The sequence below is a fragment of the Lethenteron reissneri genome, chromosome 51 (assembly GCF_015708825.2).
Source record: "Lethenteron reissneri isolate LAM-NWPU_2019-01 chromosome 51, ASM1570882v1, whole genome shotgun sequence".
Classification (NCBI taxonomy): Eukaryota; Metazoa; Chordata; class Hyperoartia; order Petromyzontiformes; family Petromyzontidae; genus Lethenteron; species Lethenteron reissneri.
This window is the reverse complement of record NC_083829.1, coordinates 6,603,744-6,624,203: the sequence shown is the minus strand read 5'-3', so window position 1 is coordinate 6,624,203 and position 20,460 is coordinate 6,603,744. Positions and strand designations below refer to the sequence as shown.

At 43.1% G+C, this 20,460-nt stretch overlaps 1 protein-coding gene across 1 annotated transcript in view; it reads right to left on the bottom strand.

The window, feature by feature from the left end:
- The window catches only part of TMCC2 (transmembrane and coiled-coil domain family 2), a 72,678-nt gene extending 55,675 nt beyond the window's left edge, over window positions 1-17,003 (bottom strand). The window contains exon 1 of the mRNA XM_061572742.1: window positions 16,672-17,003. Coding sequence (XP_061428726.1) covers window positions 16,672-16,905 — 234 coding nt within the window. The 5' untranslated portion in view covers window positions 16,906-17,003. The remainder of the gene's footprint in view (window positions 1-16,671) is intronic.
- Window positions 17,004-20,460: the final 3,457 nt, after the last annotated feature.

Sequence of the window (20,460 nt, the reverse complement as noted above, 5' to 3'; positions counted from 1 at the left end):
CACCAGGATAAAACTAAACTTGATCTCAAGAGAACTCCCCTCCGAGAGTATTTTGGTCTGCTCTTCCATGCTGGTGAGACATCGTGGAAGAGGTAGGAGTTTCCACACTGTATCCGGCCACATGTGACCTCACAATTGACTGTGGTGATCCCATTCATGCTCGTGGGTGGACAGTCGTGGGAGAGTTGGAGGATTTAAGAAACGTGCCCCATTGTTTCAACTGCCAAGCCGATTGATCAAACAGAACTCTGATTGCAAGTCCATTGTGCTACCCATTACAACCACGGCAACATCCTGGCATCCTTATAAGGATGTTATTTAACACGTAGGATTTCGCGGCCAATATTATTCATAATAAAGGTTTTTGGGTTAGATCGCGTCATACTCAAAATTTTTAAATGTTGTGTATTCACTCTTCAATACAACGGTGGGCTAAAGTAGTGAACTATTTGTCTTTTGTCAATGTGACACATTTTTTACTGATTGGCCGTGTCGGGTAGTGGAGGGTTGCGACACATTTATAAATGAAGCGATCTAACCCAAACACCTTTATTATAAGGATGTTATTATTTGGAGGGCCAAACGGGGTGGTGCGGTAAGAACAGCAGACAGATCACGTAGCCCATACGACCCTGTCCTGGTTTTCCTCGGATCATCCTCTTGTTAAGGTAGCCATCCTGGTTAATCTGTAAGACTTCCAGGGGACATTAAAAACCCTGGTTTTTGTCACTTGAGCAAAAAGACACCGTTCAAGAAAATCCATTTACATTTAATTCACTCTATCTGCATGCACTGTGACATTCTTCATCACGTGAAATGGTCCAGTTTTTTGTACCTCAAGAGGTGGCAACTCTACCAGCATATCTGATCAGCCTGTGCCTTTCCGCTGAAAAAAACAGCTATTGCGCATAACATTCCATTTTCCATGTGCCTTGACCCCAGACCTATCTTACAATATAATTTATATACAGTAATAACAAAAATGTTCTGCCCTTTGTCAAGCCACTGCTAGATTAAGGCCTCCCCATATCGTTCCAGTCATGAGGAGTTGTTTGACAATACTTCACCACACTGGTCATGACAGACTTGGAGAATGCTCCAAAAACAGTTGAGATCGCAATACAAGATGCTGTACAAAAACAAACAGGGGAACGATGCAAGAGCTGTTTGGGGTAATTTGTAAGGTGGCTTGAAAGTAGTTTCTGCAAACGTCTGGAAGGAGAACAAACACTTGAAAGCAATTTCTTGTTCAAATAAGCATTGAGGCAGGTGGTCATCCCCTGTTTCTAGCCCTGAGGCAGTGGTGGAGATTCCACATTCCTATGGTTGGAACAGAGTCTACAGAGAGGACAACCGCTGTTGGCTTCCCAAAAAATAGCACCTCCGATTATCCCCGCACCCCCGATAATCACGGTTGGCTGCGTTTGTTGCGAAAGAAGTTCAACATACATACAAAGTGATATTCATTGTATTGACCCCGAATGAATGATGGACCTTGTCAACCTCCAGCCAGGACCTGAACTTGCAACCTTCCTGTTACACGACGCTTGCTCTTACACTCAGAAATATGGCCAAATTGATGTATTTTTCAGATTTGCTATTTTTTCCCCAAACTTCAGCAGAACCCTCTTTACATCATCAACAAGTGAATTACGCCCTTGTTGTCCCAATGGGCTCGTATCCGGTTCTAAATAAGAGTCACTGATTGGTCGTTCACGTACAAAATTCTGTGGTGGTGGGGGGAAAGGAGTGGGCGGGGGGTTGGGGCGCTACAATGGCGAGATGTTAACTCCCTCGCCTGGTACGCAGGAGTTAGTGGGTTCAATCTCGACCCTGACGCCTGCTGTATATTTCAAGTTAGCATGTTCTCCCTGTGGTCGGGTGGATTTTTCCCAGAGTCCTCTGTTTTTTCCCTCCACATTTCAAAACATGCGTTTAGATTATTTGCCTGCTATACATTTCTAAATGCTGATATGCCGCTTCTCGTTGAGCTAGCATTTGTGATAGCCAGGTCACTTCTGAAAAAGAGCTACAGTAAAACCTTGGATTGCGAGTAACTTGGTCTGCGAGTGTTTTGCAAGACGAGCAATTTTTTAAAATAAATATTAATTTGATAAACGAGCGAGGTCTTGCAATACGAGTAGTACGTGTTTACGCTTTGTCTGCCCGAGCGTCACGTGATCACAACTGTGCTTTGATATACGAGTGCTTTGGATTACAAACACGTTTCCGGAACGAATAATGCTCGCAATCCAAGGTTTTACTGTATATAGCTCACTGGGCCTTACCTGGTAAAATACAACATAGTTTATAGTTAATGATGAAGCTTTCAGGCTGTGCCTCTAATCAGCCAGAAAGAGAGTAGCTGGGAGGGGGTGAAACTTACAGCTCGCCACTTGTGAGCATCAGGACACGGCGTATGGGTTCACTTTCACATGACCGCGTTCGGTGGTAACGTGGGAATACAGAAAACTGGAACGACAGTTTACGACCATGTGATTTAATGTGGTCCAAGTGCATCCACGGGCATTTATTACTGACTGCAAAAACACTCGCAGATTGCACCGCAAGCTTTAAATGAAACTGCACTTTTAATTACTGTACCTTGCGTAAAAATTCTCATTTATATTGCGCGTCTGTAATATTTTGTTTAGGTATGAATAATAATTACAGCTTATATAAACCACCTTTCATAAAATCTCAAGGTGCTTTAAAAGTATTATTATTTTAACAATATATTTTAAATGTTTTTTATATATAACATCCACAGACATCGCCTGTTAATTTTTACATAATAAAAACATTACAAATATTGTATATTGTCACATGTTATGTTACGAGACGGTGTCAGCCGAGAATATACTAGTTCTTTTGAAAATGGAGAATCAGGGGTAGTTCACACGAGGTTAGAAATCATTTCCTCGTGTGCAGGTGCCGGATGGATCGTTACATCACAGGATCTAAAGGTAGCGACGACGGCATGCGGAGGCCTTCATCCAGCAGTGGATTGAACGTGGCTGATGATGAGGATGATGGCATGAAGTAATAACAGTTGCAGATATATATGATAATTTACAATTAAGTCACGGGTAATGTAATACAGTCATACCTCGGTATAAGACCACATTGGAATACGTCTAATTTGGTATACATCGTGTTTTGACGAGAAAAAAATGTCTTGGGATATGACGTTTTGCTTGGGATACGACGCGCTTGCTAGAACTTGTATGGGTCGGCATGAGCCACTACGTACAGTACGCGCGTACACAATACTGTCACGGCTCTGACAAGCCGTAACAGTATTGTGTGGAATGACCAGACAATGTCACACTTCAGGAACATTCTTAGAAGAAGGCAAAAATTAACCCGTAAAAACAAAGTTTTTCACTATAAATCCTTTATATGCGTGGCGGCTAGAGTCCTCTCGTTCTCTGGCTTGAGATGGCTGCCACCTATGGGTCAGATGAATGCCTGCCACCATTAAGCAATTGGTAATTAAATATAATTAATTTTTTCCTAAAAAGTGTAAAATTTTGGATTTTTTTTCCCACGAAAATACATTGTCACGCACAACGAGTCTGTGTGCAAAATGTCAGCTCGATTGGATCACGGGAAGTGGGTTAAAAAACGACCGAAAGATTTGCACGGTCGTAAGCAAGCAAGCAAGCAAGTGAACTTAATATAAAAGATTTTAAAAACAAACCTCAATGGACAGGTTTTTAGTAAAACTCAAACCTGGTGAGCCTCAACTAGGTCCAAGTCAAGAAAAAAGACGGAAAAGAGAAAGAAAAAACCCCAGAATTTCAGCTTCCTGAAGTTTAAATGGAAAGAGACTCTCCTTACAAAAAATAACATCTCCTCCCCTTCCTCACCACCATCCTCGTAGGCTATCAACTCCTCTCAGCAAGGTAAAGTGACGTTACATTTTATTTTTATTTCAATTTATTTTAATTTATTTATGCATTTATTTTAATTTATCTATTCATTTTAGTAATAAGTAGTGTCTAAATTATTTTATACAATCCCATTAATGTATAATATACCATATAAAATATAACTTCTTAAACTCTGGAACGGATTATTTCCCTTTATTTCTTGTGAGAAAAATTCTTTGGTATACGTCATTTTCGGTATAACTCCTACCTTCTGGAACGAATTAATGACGTATACCGAGGTACCACTGTATGTTAAAGGGTATGCTTTTAAACGGTTTTGTTGGAAATATAAACATTACTTTTCCTCATTAATATGGTATCCAATGATTGAAAATCAAATAAAATTGTTTATATTTTACATGTATAGTGGAAATTGAGACTTCCCTGTTTTAATATTTTCCCGGTCAACACATCAATCCAACAACTCTCATCCCAAGTCAACTGATGATCTTGGTCAACTCATATCCTCTTTCAACTCAACTTTTTACAACAAATCACCCCATTCAACACATTCTAGATTTGAAGCTTTCGTGACTGCAAAGATTCATATTCTTAGGTTTTTCGGTTAAGTCACGTAAGTAAAACATCAAAATAAAAATAAAATAAAAATAAAAATTATTTTATTTTTATTTTGATGTTTTACTTACGTGACTTAACCGAAAAACCTAAGAATATCAACACATTCTCTTTGGTAAATTTCGCTCCCCAGTCAAAACATTCCCCGAATGTCATCCGCTCTGTCAACACATCAATCCAGTCAACTTAATGACCCCTGTCAACACATCTCCCTTGTCAACATACCTTTATGGTCAACTCAACATACCCAGTAAACATATTTCTTACGTCATCACATCAGCTCTGTCAACTCACCTTCCCCCCGACACAAAAGAAGACGTACAAGTGAATTTATGTAGCACCTAAATGCAACCTCATCTCAAGATGCTGTACATAAACAGTTGGTTATATATATGTGTTGTGTAGGGAAAAAGGGAATGTCATGAGGGTAGACTTCTACAGCGACAGGGAGTCAAATGTACAAATGGCAGGGGAAAGGGAGATCCAGCCTATGGCGACTGCAGAGGAGAATGAGCAACATCCCACTGAGCAAAAGGTTGATTGCCGTTTTCAACAGTCTTTGTTGCTGGAGTGGACAGTGCATGTAGAGGAGTAAACATTTTTTTCTTTCCTTATGATGGGAAAACCTTATAATGGGATGTCTCATTAAGCGATTCACTCAGAGGCTTCCTGAGATGCTAAGTGGGGAAATTAAATGCCTCCGACAACCGATAGAGTAGAATGAGATGAAGGGATAGAGGCGAGAGAGTGCATGGAGGGGATTATAGCAATGTGAGGTAGGAGAGTGCTTGGAGGAGAGTAGAATGAGATGAGAGGAGAGAGGTCGGAGAGTGCGTGGAGGGGAGTAGAGCGAGATGAAATGGGAGATGTAGGAGAGTGCTTGTAGAGGAAGCTGGGTGACATATGAGAATCAGAAAATAAAATTATGCGTGGATGGGAGTAGAGTGAGATGAGATTGGAGTGGAGTGGAAGGACACGGGGACACAGATACAAGGGGACACGGGGACACCAGAGACAACAATGGTACCGAATAGCTGCTGCTGCTGCTGCTGCAGAAGGCGGCGTGGTGAAGCGCCGACTCGGCTGCCACCGCCGCTGCCGACGTCGCCGCCGCTTCTACGCCAGGCATGGCTCCTCGCAGCAGCCGCCTACGCCGCCCGAGCCCAGCCTTGCCCTCACTACCCCTGCCGCACGAGCCCTGGGCGTCCGCTGCCCGCTGCCTCTGATCCGTTCGGCTGCGCTTGGCCGACCTAACGAGCGTAGCGGCAGCAGCAGCAGCACCGGCACCGCCGCAACCGCCAACTGCAGCCGGCATCTAATTAAGCTTGGCGTGGAATTGCTTTAGTGGCAACGTAATTTTTTCCTCGATTCATTACAAATATTTTTTTGTTACAAATCACGCTTCTTGCTACAATTATTGTAATTACATTGCTGCTCGATGTTCTCTCCCTCTCTCTCGAACAATTGCTCTGTCCCTGGATGGATCTCGGTGTTTGACAATGAATGAGCAGTCCTGCATGAACAGAGGAGTGAGCGGGCAGGCGGGCAGGGCAGGCAAGCGAGCGAGCGGGTGAGCAGGCGTGCGTGAACACGCGTGTAAATCGGGGGAATCCTCGAGTGAGTGAGAGTGGGAGAGCGAGCGAGTGTGCGCCGGATGCACACGCAATTCACATGTCACGTGTGAAAGGTCGACGCTGGGAAAGGAGGAGTGTGGGGAAGGGGGGTGGGGAAGGAAAGAGGAACGCCTCACATGTACACACGCATGGAAGCGCACATGGCTGAATTTTAAATTGGACTGAGCCACTTTTGCACAAATTGGCGGGGGAGTGTGCCGACAGGGTCGGGAAAGATGCAATTTATAAGGGATGTTACAACCGTGACCAGTTCCATACAATATCTCGAATGAAATGTTATCTTTGTTTGCAATGTAAGTCACTGTAAATACATGAACATGACACCTTCAATTGTATGCAATTGGCCACAGAACACCACAGAACCTCAGGATTTTGGCAAATTGGGCCCTTAGTCATAACAATACCATGGGTCTCTCTACCCAATAGCCCTAATTCACATTTGTCCAGGGCCCAAAACTCCAAAAAGGTAATACATTTTTAAAATGCATATTTGTGTATTATATTACCTTTCATACTCACTGTTTTATTTTGTAACATGTGCTCACGTGCAAGGAGAAGGGGATTCTTTTCTGCTCTCTTGGGACCAGAGACACGGGTATCCTTCGATTTACGGAAGGGATGCGTTCTTCAAAAAACATGCGTCGATACGAAATTACGTAAATCGGAAATGTTTTCCCCCCTTTAATTTAACACAAAAAATTAGGGATGTTTCATTCCAACTCTACTCCTAACCTAAAAATATACACCTATACCACTTGTCACTAAACAGTACGGAAATAATAATAAAGAACATAAATATTAAAACGATTGAATAGTAATAATAAAAATCCTTTTCAGGGAACCCACTCAAAAAAAATCTGCATTTTGGAATGCCTGGAAAGGTGAATTGATCCTTATGGCGGTACCCCGGGGTACCAAATAACACAAAATGGCCGAGGAAATTTAATATTTTATTTCTGGGACACTATTTTTTCCAGGGGGTGTACTTAACGCTGCAGCTGGGGTACCAATCAATCCGAAATCAGTGCTACCCCGCGATGTCGAAACGCAGCGAGGACGATTGTGCTGAAACCCTGAACGCTCGTATGCGCCATAGAGCATCGTGTACAGCTCGTCGAGATGAGTCGATTGCCGCATCGCCAACCATCAACAGACATGACATTATGCGAGATCCGGGGTACTATGGTACCCCAGGGTAGTGCCATAAGGTTCAATTGGAGGCATTACTGCTTGCACTGTAGGGTTACCATCACGCTGTCGCAGATGGATGACGCAGCATTCCCGGGTGCATTCTTGTTTCATCTCATTTCGTTCACACTGGAAATTCGATTTCATTAATCGAAAGGTTTCTACGATTTGTTAATTGCTGAAATGCGAAATCTTGTAAACCGAACGTTTGTAAATCGAGGCATACCTGTACATAAATCCAGCCATGCCTGGATTCCCATTTTCCCGCGTACATTATCTGGCAGCCATATTGCAGGGTCTTGGTAGACAGGGCTGACTATTGTCTTACCCGGCCAGGGGTTCATCCTCATCTTGGTTAAGAGTCAGGCAATCGGGCATAATGGCTAACCCTGACCTGCAGTAAGTTACAAATAAGCCCTTATTCCCGGAACAAAACCACCCTCTATTTAGTTACGCGTATGGGGTACACACATATGTAGGATGGACAACAACAGGAAAATTAAAAGTGCGTTGTTCAGAAAAATGGAAGAAACCGGAATGAAAGGGAGACCTAACAGAGAATGGCTTGATGACATAAGAGATTGATGCTAGAAAGATGTGGCACTGCTTGAGCACATTGGCTCAAGACAGAAGTGTAAAGAAATGACAACATGTGCAGTGGACACCTACGGGCTTTGTACCCATGGATTGTGATGATGATGGGGTACAACTCATTCAGCAGAGAAGTGGAGCTCCCTGTTCACGAGACTGAGAGTTCAGACCCTGGCCAGGGTTGACTCAGCCTACCATCTCAGCCTACCATCCCACAATCTACCCCATCACACTTGACCTGCCGATTGACTAACCGTGGTGTGAAAATCAATAATGCTGGGTAGGCAGAGGTAGGAGGGGGGGGGGTTTAATAAACCTGCTCATTGTTTCAACTGCCACATACAGGGAGATCAATTCGCACCGGTGACCTCTGGGGTTGCAAGTCCAGTGTGCTAAGAATTTACACCAAGGCAGCATCCAGTCACGTTAAAAAATATATATAAATATCCGCAAGCCTTCTGGTTACATGTATTTTATTGTATTCTAATTGACTTTACGTAACAGAGATCGACCTTGAAAAAGGGACAGAGTTTCGTCCTTCTCAATGGGGTTGAATTTTCATTGCTGGTTAAATAAAGGATATGAAGACAGTACTTATAAATCAATAGGGTTGCCAAGTATGCATGTACATTCTTAGAAATAAAACCGTTGTGCCGAGGCAAAAAGTAATTACGCCGTGCATCACCGCATGCAGCACTATACATCAATCGCTCCGTCGCGGCCTTGACTTTGCACTCCGTAGGAAGTCAATGTGACAGGAGCGGGCACTAACTCACAGATGTGATTTCCATAGATCGCTTCACCACCGCTGCACCGATTACTATATTTCCACCACAAACTTTGCGTTCACGCACACGCGTGCGTTTCACTTCTCCAGTGTAAATGAGTGCTTCGTTTGGTAGTGTCGAGTGAATGGGGTGCAAAAAATTATCATTCAATGCCTGCTTTGCACCTGCTCTTCAGAATGTTTGCACGAATTATCGTGTGACAGATAATTCGTGTAAACAATGTGTAGGGGCACCTCATCAAATCACTGCTGTATGAGGCCCTCACCAAACTCGTGGGGGTTATTTGACCATCCTTTATCATGATGGTGAGTGCGGGTTGGTACACACAGGGAGCATAGATGTTGGAGTATAGAAGAACAGTATAACAAAGGATGTTGCTGCTCAACACGTAGCACAGCAGTTACCCATCCACGAACTATTTACACTCAAGCCTGCTTAGCTTCTGATATATGATAAGATCTGGCACATTCCAGGTGATTTAATAATATTGTCACGTCAATAATACATTTTAATTGTACTTATTTTAACTGTTGTTTAAATGTGTTCCGAAACTTTAACTGCTTTTCCAGTTGTCCAACCTTACCCATGACCAGTCATGCAAAGGAGACGACTTTGACTAATTGAGTGCAATCTTGCACGTGAAATATCAACGAACATAGAAAATAAATGCCACAAACAAAATGTCCCTGCTAACGCAGGCTGTGTGAAAACGAGAACAGCATATAAAGAGCCATGATCAATCTTCATCATCCCTTGCAGTGACATCATCATCAGACACCGTCAGCCTGGCCCTTGGTAAAAGGCTCCCCCACAAGCTTACGCATTGGAATCAGAAGGTGTGCAGCTACTGATGATCTCACCGTAGAGTATGAGTGCGCGGCCGGATTAAACCTCGTTGATTATCACTTGCCCAAGATGGCCTCGTTCAGGTTGACTCATTAAACATCAAGCCTCAGGAACACCGGACCACTTGGACGACAGATGGTTTACGCTAAGCACACCTTACTCTCTATCCCCACAGCCTATAAATAACAACCTGCTAATTTATCGTAGACACCCATCGAAGCACGAGCCAAGCTCAACCCTGCTTAGTTTCTGAGATCTAATGAGATTGGGTGCATTCCGTGTGATTTCGTCCAAATTAATTTAGACTTATAGTGTGTATAAATATGACTGCATCCCACGACACTACAAAATGGGATACACGGGATTGTAGGTCTTCATAGAGTAGGGAATGAGGGATAGAATTCGACAAACAAGACAGGGGAACAAGACAATATGAAGATAAACGTGCGAATGAAGACACCTCATCGAGAGAGACATAGACAGAAGGCAATGTAATTTAGGCTTTGCTGAAGCTCATAATTCTATTGCCATTCCTAGAATTCTAAATGGTTGGCACTTCTGTTGATTGGAAGAGCCACTGGGGGGTTTACAAGATGTGGTTAATACTGGTAGGAACGAAGCGGACCAGACCACCAATAGATTAATGTGTCCGTCCGTCCGTCCGTGGGAGGGGTGGTGTTGAGGGTGGTGTTGGAAATGAAAGACTACGAGTCTTTAAATCTCACAGCGTTTCTTGTCAAAACAAACACTTTTAATTAACGTTACACTAGAATACAGTAATCCTCTATACCCGGTCGATATCTCTGTACCGGTACTAAGTATTATTCCTACCAGCCCACCCCGCAGGGTCCTGTTTATGAATGAAGCATATTTGACTTAAACCCCACATTTATTACAGTAACTGCTACCAGTTTAATACGGATGAACTGACAAGAACACAATTCTATTGGATGTGCCGTGCACAGGACAGCCGAAAACTGTATTTCAACTAAGTACTGTACAGAATTGAGTCAACAATTTTTTTGTGGTTAAACATTAACAGACGTATCAAAGATCGGTCACATATCCAGCCAGTGCCTTCTGCATGTGTGTAAAAACCAAAAAATATAAATAGATCACACCAAAACTCTCCAGCAATTTCACACAAGTCAAGGGTCACCTAGAGCTGCCCTTGCCTATCTGCTGTCAACAGTGATTGATAGTGCCCCATTATCCCTGCAGTTATCACAATCCAAACACTATCATTTGATGCCCGTCGCTTGACGAACAAACGCGAGCCACCGAATTCACTTCTGCTTAATTGGGTTAACCACAGAAAGGTCACAGGGCAAACAAAAGCTCACAAGGGGGCGCCCCCCCGCCATTTGCTGGCAAAGAATTTCCGAGGATACACGCAGAAGGGTATCATGAATAAAATGTTAAAGAAAATTGCCAGCGGCACCGACCGAGTAAAAAGAACAATGTTATTTATTTATTTCCCCCCCATTACCTTGTGCTGCATCATATCGCAAAACTAAAGTGGAAATTCCATTTTAAGTGTTTTGTGCAAACAGCCACATGCATTTGCACAATCACAGACGATGCGGTAATGATATGGAGAGCGACAAGATAACGTGAATTCTGTTCCTCCTAAACAATAAATCAGCCACAACCGTCACCGAAAACGTAACCCTACAAATGTCTGTAGCCCGAACTCTAACTTAAACCTAAACGTGTCCATCTGCAAATCTAGACCGAGCCAAATCCTTCTGACTAGCACTGCTCTTAGCACCAGAACACACTGTCATGATTGCAAAAGCACACCAGTGATAAAAATCGGTTCTCAAGTCTAGCTAGTTGATGTTTCCAGCCTGGTTACTAATAACTGCACAAAAATCAAGTTAAATTGTGTATAACCTAATTTAGCTTATTTCAGGTCCATGAATTATATTGTATGGTATGATTGACATGTGATGAAATTCCTTGCAGGGCAAATACAACAAACTATGAGATGAAGTGCAACTGTGTTAAGAGAACGGAAATCAAATATCACAGAAATAGCTTCAAGTGACCACTATTCAACATGGTCGGGGCACAATTTCCTCACTCACTATACTTTCGAGAGGAATGTTCATCACATCACGATCAAACCAACATTTATACTCAGAGCTAGAATTTTCAATTAACACACTAAGACGTAATAAGTCAGGCTGCAAGTCATCATGATACAAGGGCAAAATAAAGCACTCAGTGAGGCTTTCCTGGGTATATAATTGCTGTTATTATTTTGTACGGTTATTATTACGAGTGGGAGCCGCATTCGGCCCAAAAGCAGAACTGATAAAAGAAACGAATAATTTACCATGAAAACGCATTTACCACCAATTCCCAGTAATTGGTTTCTGAGGTTTGACCCGAACAAAATATGTGAAAAAAATTAGTACAAAGCGCAGCCTGAGTAACATAAATCACAGTCCCACTGCTTGGCAGGCACAATAAAAATTCCCATCGCCCTCTGCATGATGCGTCTGGCCAAATTTATGAGAGTCCATTTGTTCCAGGCCAGTACACAACTATAAGAGTGCTTGTACACACCGGCACACACATACAAATACAAAGATCCCCCGTGTAGCCTTTATCAGGCTGTTGGAGCAAGTGCTGTTAGCAGGCAATTATGAAAGCCATGCCGATGAGGTGGGGGGAGGATGTTGGCTAACACCATGCCCTGCCACCTTTGTCTCTCCAGTGTCGATGTTTACACACTGCACCAGATCCTCATTGAAGGCTGAGTTAACCTAGAGGAGGCCTAGAACCAGTTCAAATATTCACTACTGTTATTGGTCGTGAGTAGGTATGGAACTCAGGTCGTCGGGTTTGTAGCACACTGCGTGAACTCCTGTGCCAACCGTTCCTACACACACAAATACTCACATGCACACACAGACATACATGGCCACATACATATGTACACCAGCACACATCGCCCCATACAGACACATTACATAGCTGTCTCTGGTGTGGACCAATCAGTTTCAAAACAATGCATATATTATCAGAGTATGTTTTTTGTTTGCATTCTGACCACAGGTATTGTGGTTAATGCAGACATGATTCCTCGTAAAAGGTTCAGTTTGGTGTTTTAACATCTTAACACCTGTTTGGTTGCCAGAAAAAAGGGGAAAACCTATTCACCTACATAAATATATTCTCACGTGCACATACCCGCATACACAGTCTCGCACACATACACAGGTTCACACATACAGTTTATCATACACACGCAGACACCCATGTAGTCTCACAAACAAAGGCACATGCACTCACACATCTTCATACACAACGAACATACAGACACGCATTAAAATACACAGATTACCCTGAAAGGCTACACAGACTATTGGGGCAAGTGCATGTTAGTGGGCACCAATAAAAGCCGACGCAGCACACATACATACACAAATATTCCCTGTATAGCCTTAACAGGCTGTTGGGGCAAGTGCTGTTGGCGAGCAAAACGCACATGTTGTCACACACCAGAATACACACACGCAACCAGATACATACACACTCAAAGACAAGACACACACACACAATGTCATAGCACGTTTGCTAATAGGGCACATGCGCTCAGTGAGCACCTATTGAGGCTATCAAATGAGCTGGTGGTGCACACACATGCCCGCTCACCTTTGTCTTTCCCAGTGCAAGTAATTGCTGGCACGCAACACTAACTGTACTAACTTGAGGCCAAGTGATTTTATATTAAGCGCAACCCACGTGAACATACTGTATAGTGTGGCACCTGCTCAGATTAATTATTAGTGTGCTCATAACTTAGGCATGTAATGATTCATCTGTTGAAATAGATGTGTACGCTCAAATTACAGGCATTGCATTGTGCACGTAAAAAACGATAGTTTTCAATCTCTGCAAATTATAATCAAATTATTAAATAGAACAAACAATAAGATTAATCAGATCTGGGCCGGTGACTGGTGACATTGCCCATTAGTGGTGCATTTACTGCTTGTTTGGCAGGTACACGGTTTGAACACAGCAGGCTTCCCTGGATATTACCGTTGGTGTATTATCATAAACTATCACGTGCCATTAGCTGTGAAGTGGACGTGAAAGATCGCCCGATGTCATTCTAAACAAGTAGGCCATAGTCTACCAATTCTAAATATTACTCGAAATTTACTCCATTTAGGTTACACATGGCAATATCGCTCCATATTGCCAACCAATGCAGACTATGTCTTTGAAATATAGATCCTTTGTGATAGCATTGCGTTATAAAAATTCCGTGAATACAAAATGTACCAAACTAATACAAACAAAACAGAACAACCAAGAGAAGCACTGGTTTCTTAAATCGAATTATGATCTTGAATAATGGCAATTCGACAAGTATTACTCTTTGGTTCTTTCGGAAAAGTCACGTAGAAAGATAAATTAATAAATTAAATACTAGCATACGACGTTTCGATTGCAAAACAAGCAATCATCATCAGGTACAAATGAAAGAGAAAACAAAACCTAGTAAACTTAGAAATATAATGTAATACAACACAGATAGTCGGCTAACATAACAGTCAACACCCTACCTGGTTGATTACGTTCTTCCAAAGACTGCTAAATTTAAGAGAGAGATGTTTACAGACCTCACCAGGTACTCATTTGAGGCTGAGTCGACCTAGGAGAGACCCAGAACCGGTTCAGATAATCGTCACTGATGGTGGCTGTGAGCAAGACTCGAACTCTTGGTCACCAGGTTCGTTGCACAACGCACTATTGCTCCCTAACACACACACAGTCTAATCCAAGACATTAATAGAGCCCCAGGAAATGTTTATAAAATAACTCCAGTACATTTGTATATCCCCCCCCACCTACATTTTGTCATGACACCGGTCTCCCTGACAAAGCACATACAGCGACGCGATGGACGCACGACCGGTTTTAAATGACGGGAAAGAATGAGGTAAGCGGCGAAGGTCAAGACTTGGAGGTCAAACCCCTGATTTTACTCACAGCTTTAAAAATGAGCTATGGCGAGCGAGTCGGCCCAGTGATTTAGGAGTTGGGGTCAGTCAAGGACCTAACCTGGGAGCTTTGTAATTTACGGGGCAAAGGGGGTAGGGGGCGACAGAAAACAAATACAGAAATTTCAGAAAATGGCGCATACTGTAAGGCATACTTGCACCAACAGCTAATACAGCAGATACAAAAATAAATATGCAAGCAAGGCATTCTGGGTTGTTCGCATAATGCTTCGTGATCTACATATTTCCCACTATGGTGTGCATTCATTAAAAACTAAAATGTTGATATAGTTTTTTCTTCCAAATTTCGTTTGACTGGTAAGATTATTGGTTCACGAGTAGGTGGTTAATTATTCACCGCCTTCCAAACAATTTAATTGTCATAATTTGATATCACTTAGATTGGAGTAACACATTCTTTTGGTCTCGTTAAACAAATGCAACTTATTTGCAACGGCAAGACATTACATTTATGTGGCCGTGCTGCCACCTAGCGGTTATGTACACGGCATCATAGCATTAACGGGCACACGGCAAAATTAAGGCGTAATCTTAGTTGAAACGCAAAGACTTTTAAATCCACCGTTAGGCACTCCGTCATAGCACTCTAGTGACATCACTGCTTCGATGCATTTAAACGTAATGGAACGGCCTCACCGAGACTTCGCCAGAGTGCCATAATGCAGTGCTTGACCTTGAGTATATCTGCTTTCCACATGAACAAATCTTTAAGCTTGTGTTGGACAGTCCAGGATACACAGACTTAGCATTTATCTATAAGTGCAGTAAAATATAAACGCTGGCTTCAGACTGTGCACATGATAACCCAGCTATAACAACTAGTTCCAGTCTCGGTCTGACTAGCTGGTCGTTGGGTTCCATCTTCCTGGAAGTGAACCTCTCAGTAATACGATTATCGAAAGCGGCAGGTGTGGTTACATGAGTAACGTTTGAATACTGAACAAAAAAAGGATGGTCATATCTGGAATCATTTATACACATACACCTGGCATGTGCAAATGCAGTGCTTAAAACACAAACAGTGTGGTCTATCGAGCAAAAAATAACAACTGATCCATAACTTGTTCACCCAGGAAAGTGTGTCTGAGTCTCAGGGTTAATTTTCGGTACGGTCTTGCTTGCGAAGTTTTCCAAATTCCGCATGTGTTCTTGTTTTTGTATGTGGAAGGATACTTTACTTGGAGAAAAGTCCATGCATCCATCTGGGATAATACTCAACAATCCAATTTACAGGGAACGCAGCAACCCACTCATTGTACTGCAATCCACTTGTAGGTATAGAATGCGTATAGGGTCCAACAACCCCTTACAACTGGGACTATAAGTAACTATTTGTCACTAAGTGACGGAGATGTCACTAAAGCACGTTGAGTGTGGAAAGCTCCCTGCTGCCAGAAAGCCACAGGACAGACTCAGGTGTTATGGGTTGACTGAGATAACTGGCACATGCACCACCGGTGCTTGCCGCTTTGCCAGCTTGCTGTGTTTTAGCCACCCAGCACTCTGCTTGTTGTTGTGTCGGGTTTCCGCATTTCGTTATTGTTGGAGGGTGGCTGTCTCCAACTGGCCAACAGCGTCCTTCACAAGCCTTCTCCACAGAGGCCAATCTTGACAGTGCTGGTACCGGTCATCGGCAAGTCCAATCAGCTCCAAATATTCCCATATCACATCAGCCCATCTCTTCTCCAGTCTGTGGTCCCCTCTACCCAGCTAAGCGGAAGCTGCTTGGGCAAGTGGTGATTGGTAATCTGGTCTACATGACCCGACCAATGCCACCACACCCGCCACAGGGGTTCACAGTTGGGGCCACGTCCAAATCTTTCAAGCATTGGTCAGCTGCTCACCAACTCCAGCCTGGTTAAATCCAGGCTAAATCGAAGGCAGGCCAGAGTGAATGCTTCAAGCCATGGCAGGTGTTCATGTAAAGAAATCCACGTTTTGCGAGCGAAGGAATGAGAGGGCATCATTGCGATTGAGTAGACCTTGGGCTTTCGTGAAGGCAGCTTCCATACAGCATTACGCAGCCGATGCAAAGAAAATTATGGTAAAAAATAACACGCTCACTCACCCACTCTGGCTCGTCATAGAGACCACTTGCCACCACCGCCTCAGTCCCCCACACCATGCCACTCATGCCAGCGCCAGCCAGCGCCTCTGCCCCGGGCGTGTCCGGCAACTGCTGCAGTGATCGGCGGAAGCCCTGCGGGCTCGGCAGGTGCAACGTCACCGGTGAGTCCGCGAGGCTCCCCTTGCCTGCCCGTGCCTGCCGCCCGTGGCCGGGGAGGCTGGTGCCGCGACGCATGCCCGCCCGTGGCAACGCCGCTGCCGCCGTCGCCGCCACCGTCGCCGATTGGAGCTCACTCACTCAGCCGAAGCCGCTCCTCCCTGCATGTGGACAGAGGCGCCAGTGCCACGAGATAAAATGGTAAAACGGATGTGCAGACGTTTACTCAGTGCACACTACCTGCGATGACATGTGGATGAGAAATATGGGACATTGATGAAGAAAATTGGAATAGCTGAAGAGTTTGCAAAGATGTGTGGAAATGCGCATGCTTGGAATTACACTTGAGAGGCAAACAGCAGTACACATGGACGAGGAAACATACGCAAGATAAGCACCCGTTAAAAGTCGAGAGCCACTTTTGCTGTGTGTCGAATGTTCCTGTTAAGTATTTCACAATGCCCTTGCATATGCAATATCATTATAATGCAACAGTGTGGATTCCAAGCAAGCACATCTCCACGGTTCTTACACACTTTTCGACGTACGTTCTATTTTATTTTTCACTGCATTGTCAGGACGTTGGAATATGATCAGATAACACATACGCAAGTTAAAGATATACATTGACTGTTAGGAATAATAAGTGGGCTTGGACGAGACACGTCAGCACTACAAGGAATATTGGGCCAGGGGTCAAGACTAACTCCACTGGCAAAGAGAGGAAAACACGCTCTAGACGACTAAACTTTTTATTTCACCAGGTAAGGCCCACTGAGCTATATCGCTCTTGTTCAGAAGCGACTTGGCCACAGATGGTAGCTCAACCAAGTGGCTTATTACGTGGAAATTTATAGCAGCCAAATACTCTAAAAGCACGTGGATTCTAAATGTGGAGGGGAAAACCAGAGGGCCCGTACAAAAATTCCACGCGTCCACGGGGAGAGAGAGGGACACGCAAACTCCAAATATACAGCAGCAGCAGGCGTCAGGGTGGGAATCGAATCCACGACCTCCTGTATACCAGTCGAGGTAGTTAACATCTCCTAGCCACCGTGATGATGATGATGAGAGAGACACGCAAACTCCAAATATACAGCAGCAGGCGTCAGGGTCGGGATCGAACCCACGACCTCCTGTATACCAGCCGAGGTAGTTAACATCTCCTAGCCACCGTGATGATGAGACAGAGACGCAAACTCCAAATATACAGCAGCAGGCGTCAGGGTGGGAATCGAATCCACGACCTCCTGTATACCAGTCGAGGTAGTTAACATCTCCGAGCCACCGTGATGATGATGATGAGAGAGACACGCAAACTCCAAATATACAGCAGCAGCAGGCGTCAGGGTCGGGATCGAACCCACGACCTCCTGTAAACCAGGCGAGGTAGTTAACATCTCCTAGCCACCGTGGTGATGATGATATACAGCAGGTGTCAGGGTCAGGACCGAACCCACGACCTCCTGTACACCAGGTGAGGTAGTTAACATCTCCTAGCCACCGTGTTGATGATGATATACAGCAGGTGTCAGGGTCGGGATCGAACCTACGACCTCCTGTACACCAGGCGAGGTAGTTAACATCTCATAGCCACCACGGCGATTATGGTAACGGCCTGATGATGCCTTCATCTAGCAGCGGGTTGATAATTATGAGATAAGCAGATAGGCTGACTGCGATACAGAAACATTGGCAAGTATATTCGGACAAACTGACAGACGGACTGAGATATACGAATGGACAAATAAATAGACTTACAGAGATTAACAGACTCGCGGATTAATGGAATGACGAACAGATGAGAACAGACTCTTTGTTTTTTTTCGGTAAAGTCACGTAGGTAAAAAATAAAATTAAAATAAATTAAATCACAACGTTTCGGAGGCAAAACAAGCTTGTTTTTTTTTCCTACGTGACTTTACCGAAAAAAAGAAAGAGTATGATGGACCCTTGCAGTCACGAAAACTTCAAATCTAGAATTAAGAGATAAGAACAGGTTCAATCAAAACGTGAATAAAGTCCGCAATTTTTTCGATTTAAAGCTTTCGTGACTGCAGGGATTCATCTTGTTGGTTCTTTCGGTAAAAAGAAACATAATAATAAAATAATTCTCACGACGTCGTGAGAATTATTGTATTGTTTTGTTTTTATAATTTTATTACTTCCCTTCTACGTGACTTTACCGAAAGAACCAAGAAGAAAAAAGTCCGCAATGTTTTTTTTTAAACTAAAACCTTGAGATCTTGACAGTAAAAACACCAGATTTTGTTAAGACACTTGTTATCCACTTAATGTTGACAGTAAAAACACCAGATTTTGTTAAGACATTTGTTATTCACTGAATGTTCTTGACAGTAAAAAAACCAGATATTGTTAAGAAATTTGTTATACACTTAATGTTTACGCGTGTCAACGCAAAGCGACACATAATGTTAAACTCTTGCCGACGTCACAGAGATTTAATTTACGTAAACTGCCGCCAATATAAACACAGGAACAGAGTTACACATAAACACTGCGAAGACTAACATTAACACACGCAGTTTAAAACTAAACAGTGTGTGTAAATAGTCAAGTTAACTTCAAACGTGAGGCAAAGTTAATGTTTTAAAAGATTGCAAAAATTGTACTTACAACAACACACGCAAGTAACAACAATAGCCGTGCCAATAGTACATTAAAAAAATAACATTACCGCTACAATTAACCCACACTACACGATTAACTTCGGATTAATTAGAACAGCACTGTAAGATAGTACAGTGACACTATTAGCCAACGCAGCAACGGCAGCGTTAACGCGAATAAACTATCACGACGACGCTCGCACACGCGGCGAACTCAACAACTCAACACGAGGCGAGTACATTTACCCACCCGCCTTAGCAAAAAAAAAATGTTATAAACAATTCGCCGGCGGTAAATTTTAAATCGTCGACGGGAGAAATTCACCTTCTCGGCGGGCGCCCCTCACGTCGACTGAGTGGGGGGGGGGGGAAGCGCGCGCGCGCACCCGGCGCGCGGGGCCCCGTTACTCGACGCCCATTGGTCGCGCGCGCGTTTAGGCGCCAACCAATGAGCGGCCGTCTCTTTGAAGAGCTTTAAACCGTATTCTTGGTTCTTTTTCGGGTAAAGTAACGTGGAAGGGAAATAAAATAATAATAAAAAAACACCAAAATGATACAATAATACCACAAAATAATAATAAAATAAAATAATAAAATTGTCAAATAGTAAACTGGTAAAATAATAAAATAATAAAAATATTAAACAATACAAATTTCTCACGACGTTTCGAATGCAACACAAGCAATCATCATCAGGTGTGAAATCCACAGCAAGAACATTTGAAAAAAAATTTGTATTGTTTTATATTTTTCTTATTTTATTATTTCCCTTCTACGTGACTTTACCGAAAGAACCAAGAATATGAATCCCTGCAGTCACGAAAGCTTTAAATCAAAATCTTTAAACCGGTTAATTTGCATTTAATTATGGGAAACCTTTTGATGTTGTTGCTGTTGTTGGTGTTAATTCTAGATTTGAAGCTTTCGTGACTGCAAGGATTCATACTCTTAGGTTTTTTCGGTAAAGTTACGTAGGTAAAAATAATAATAATAAAAAGTGTAG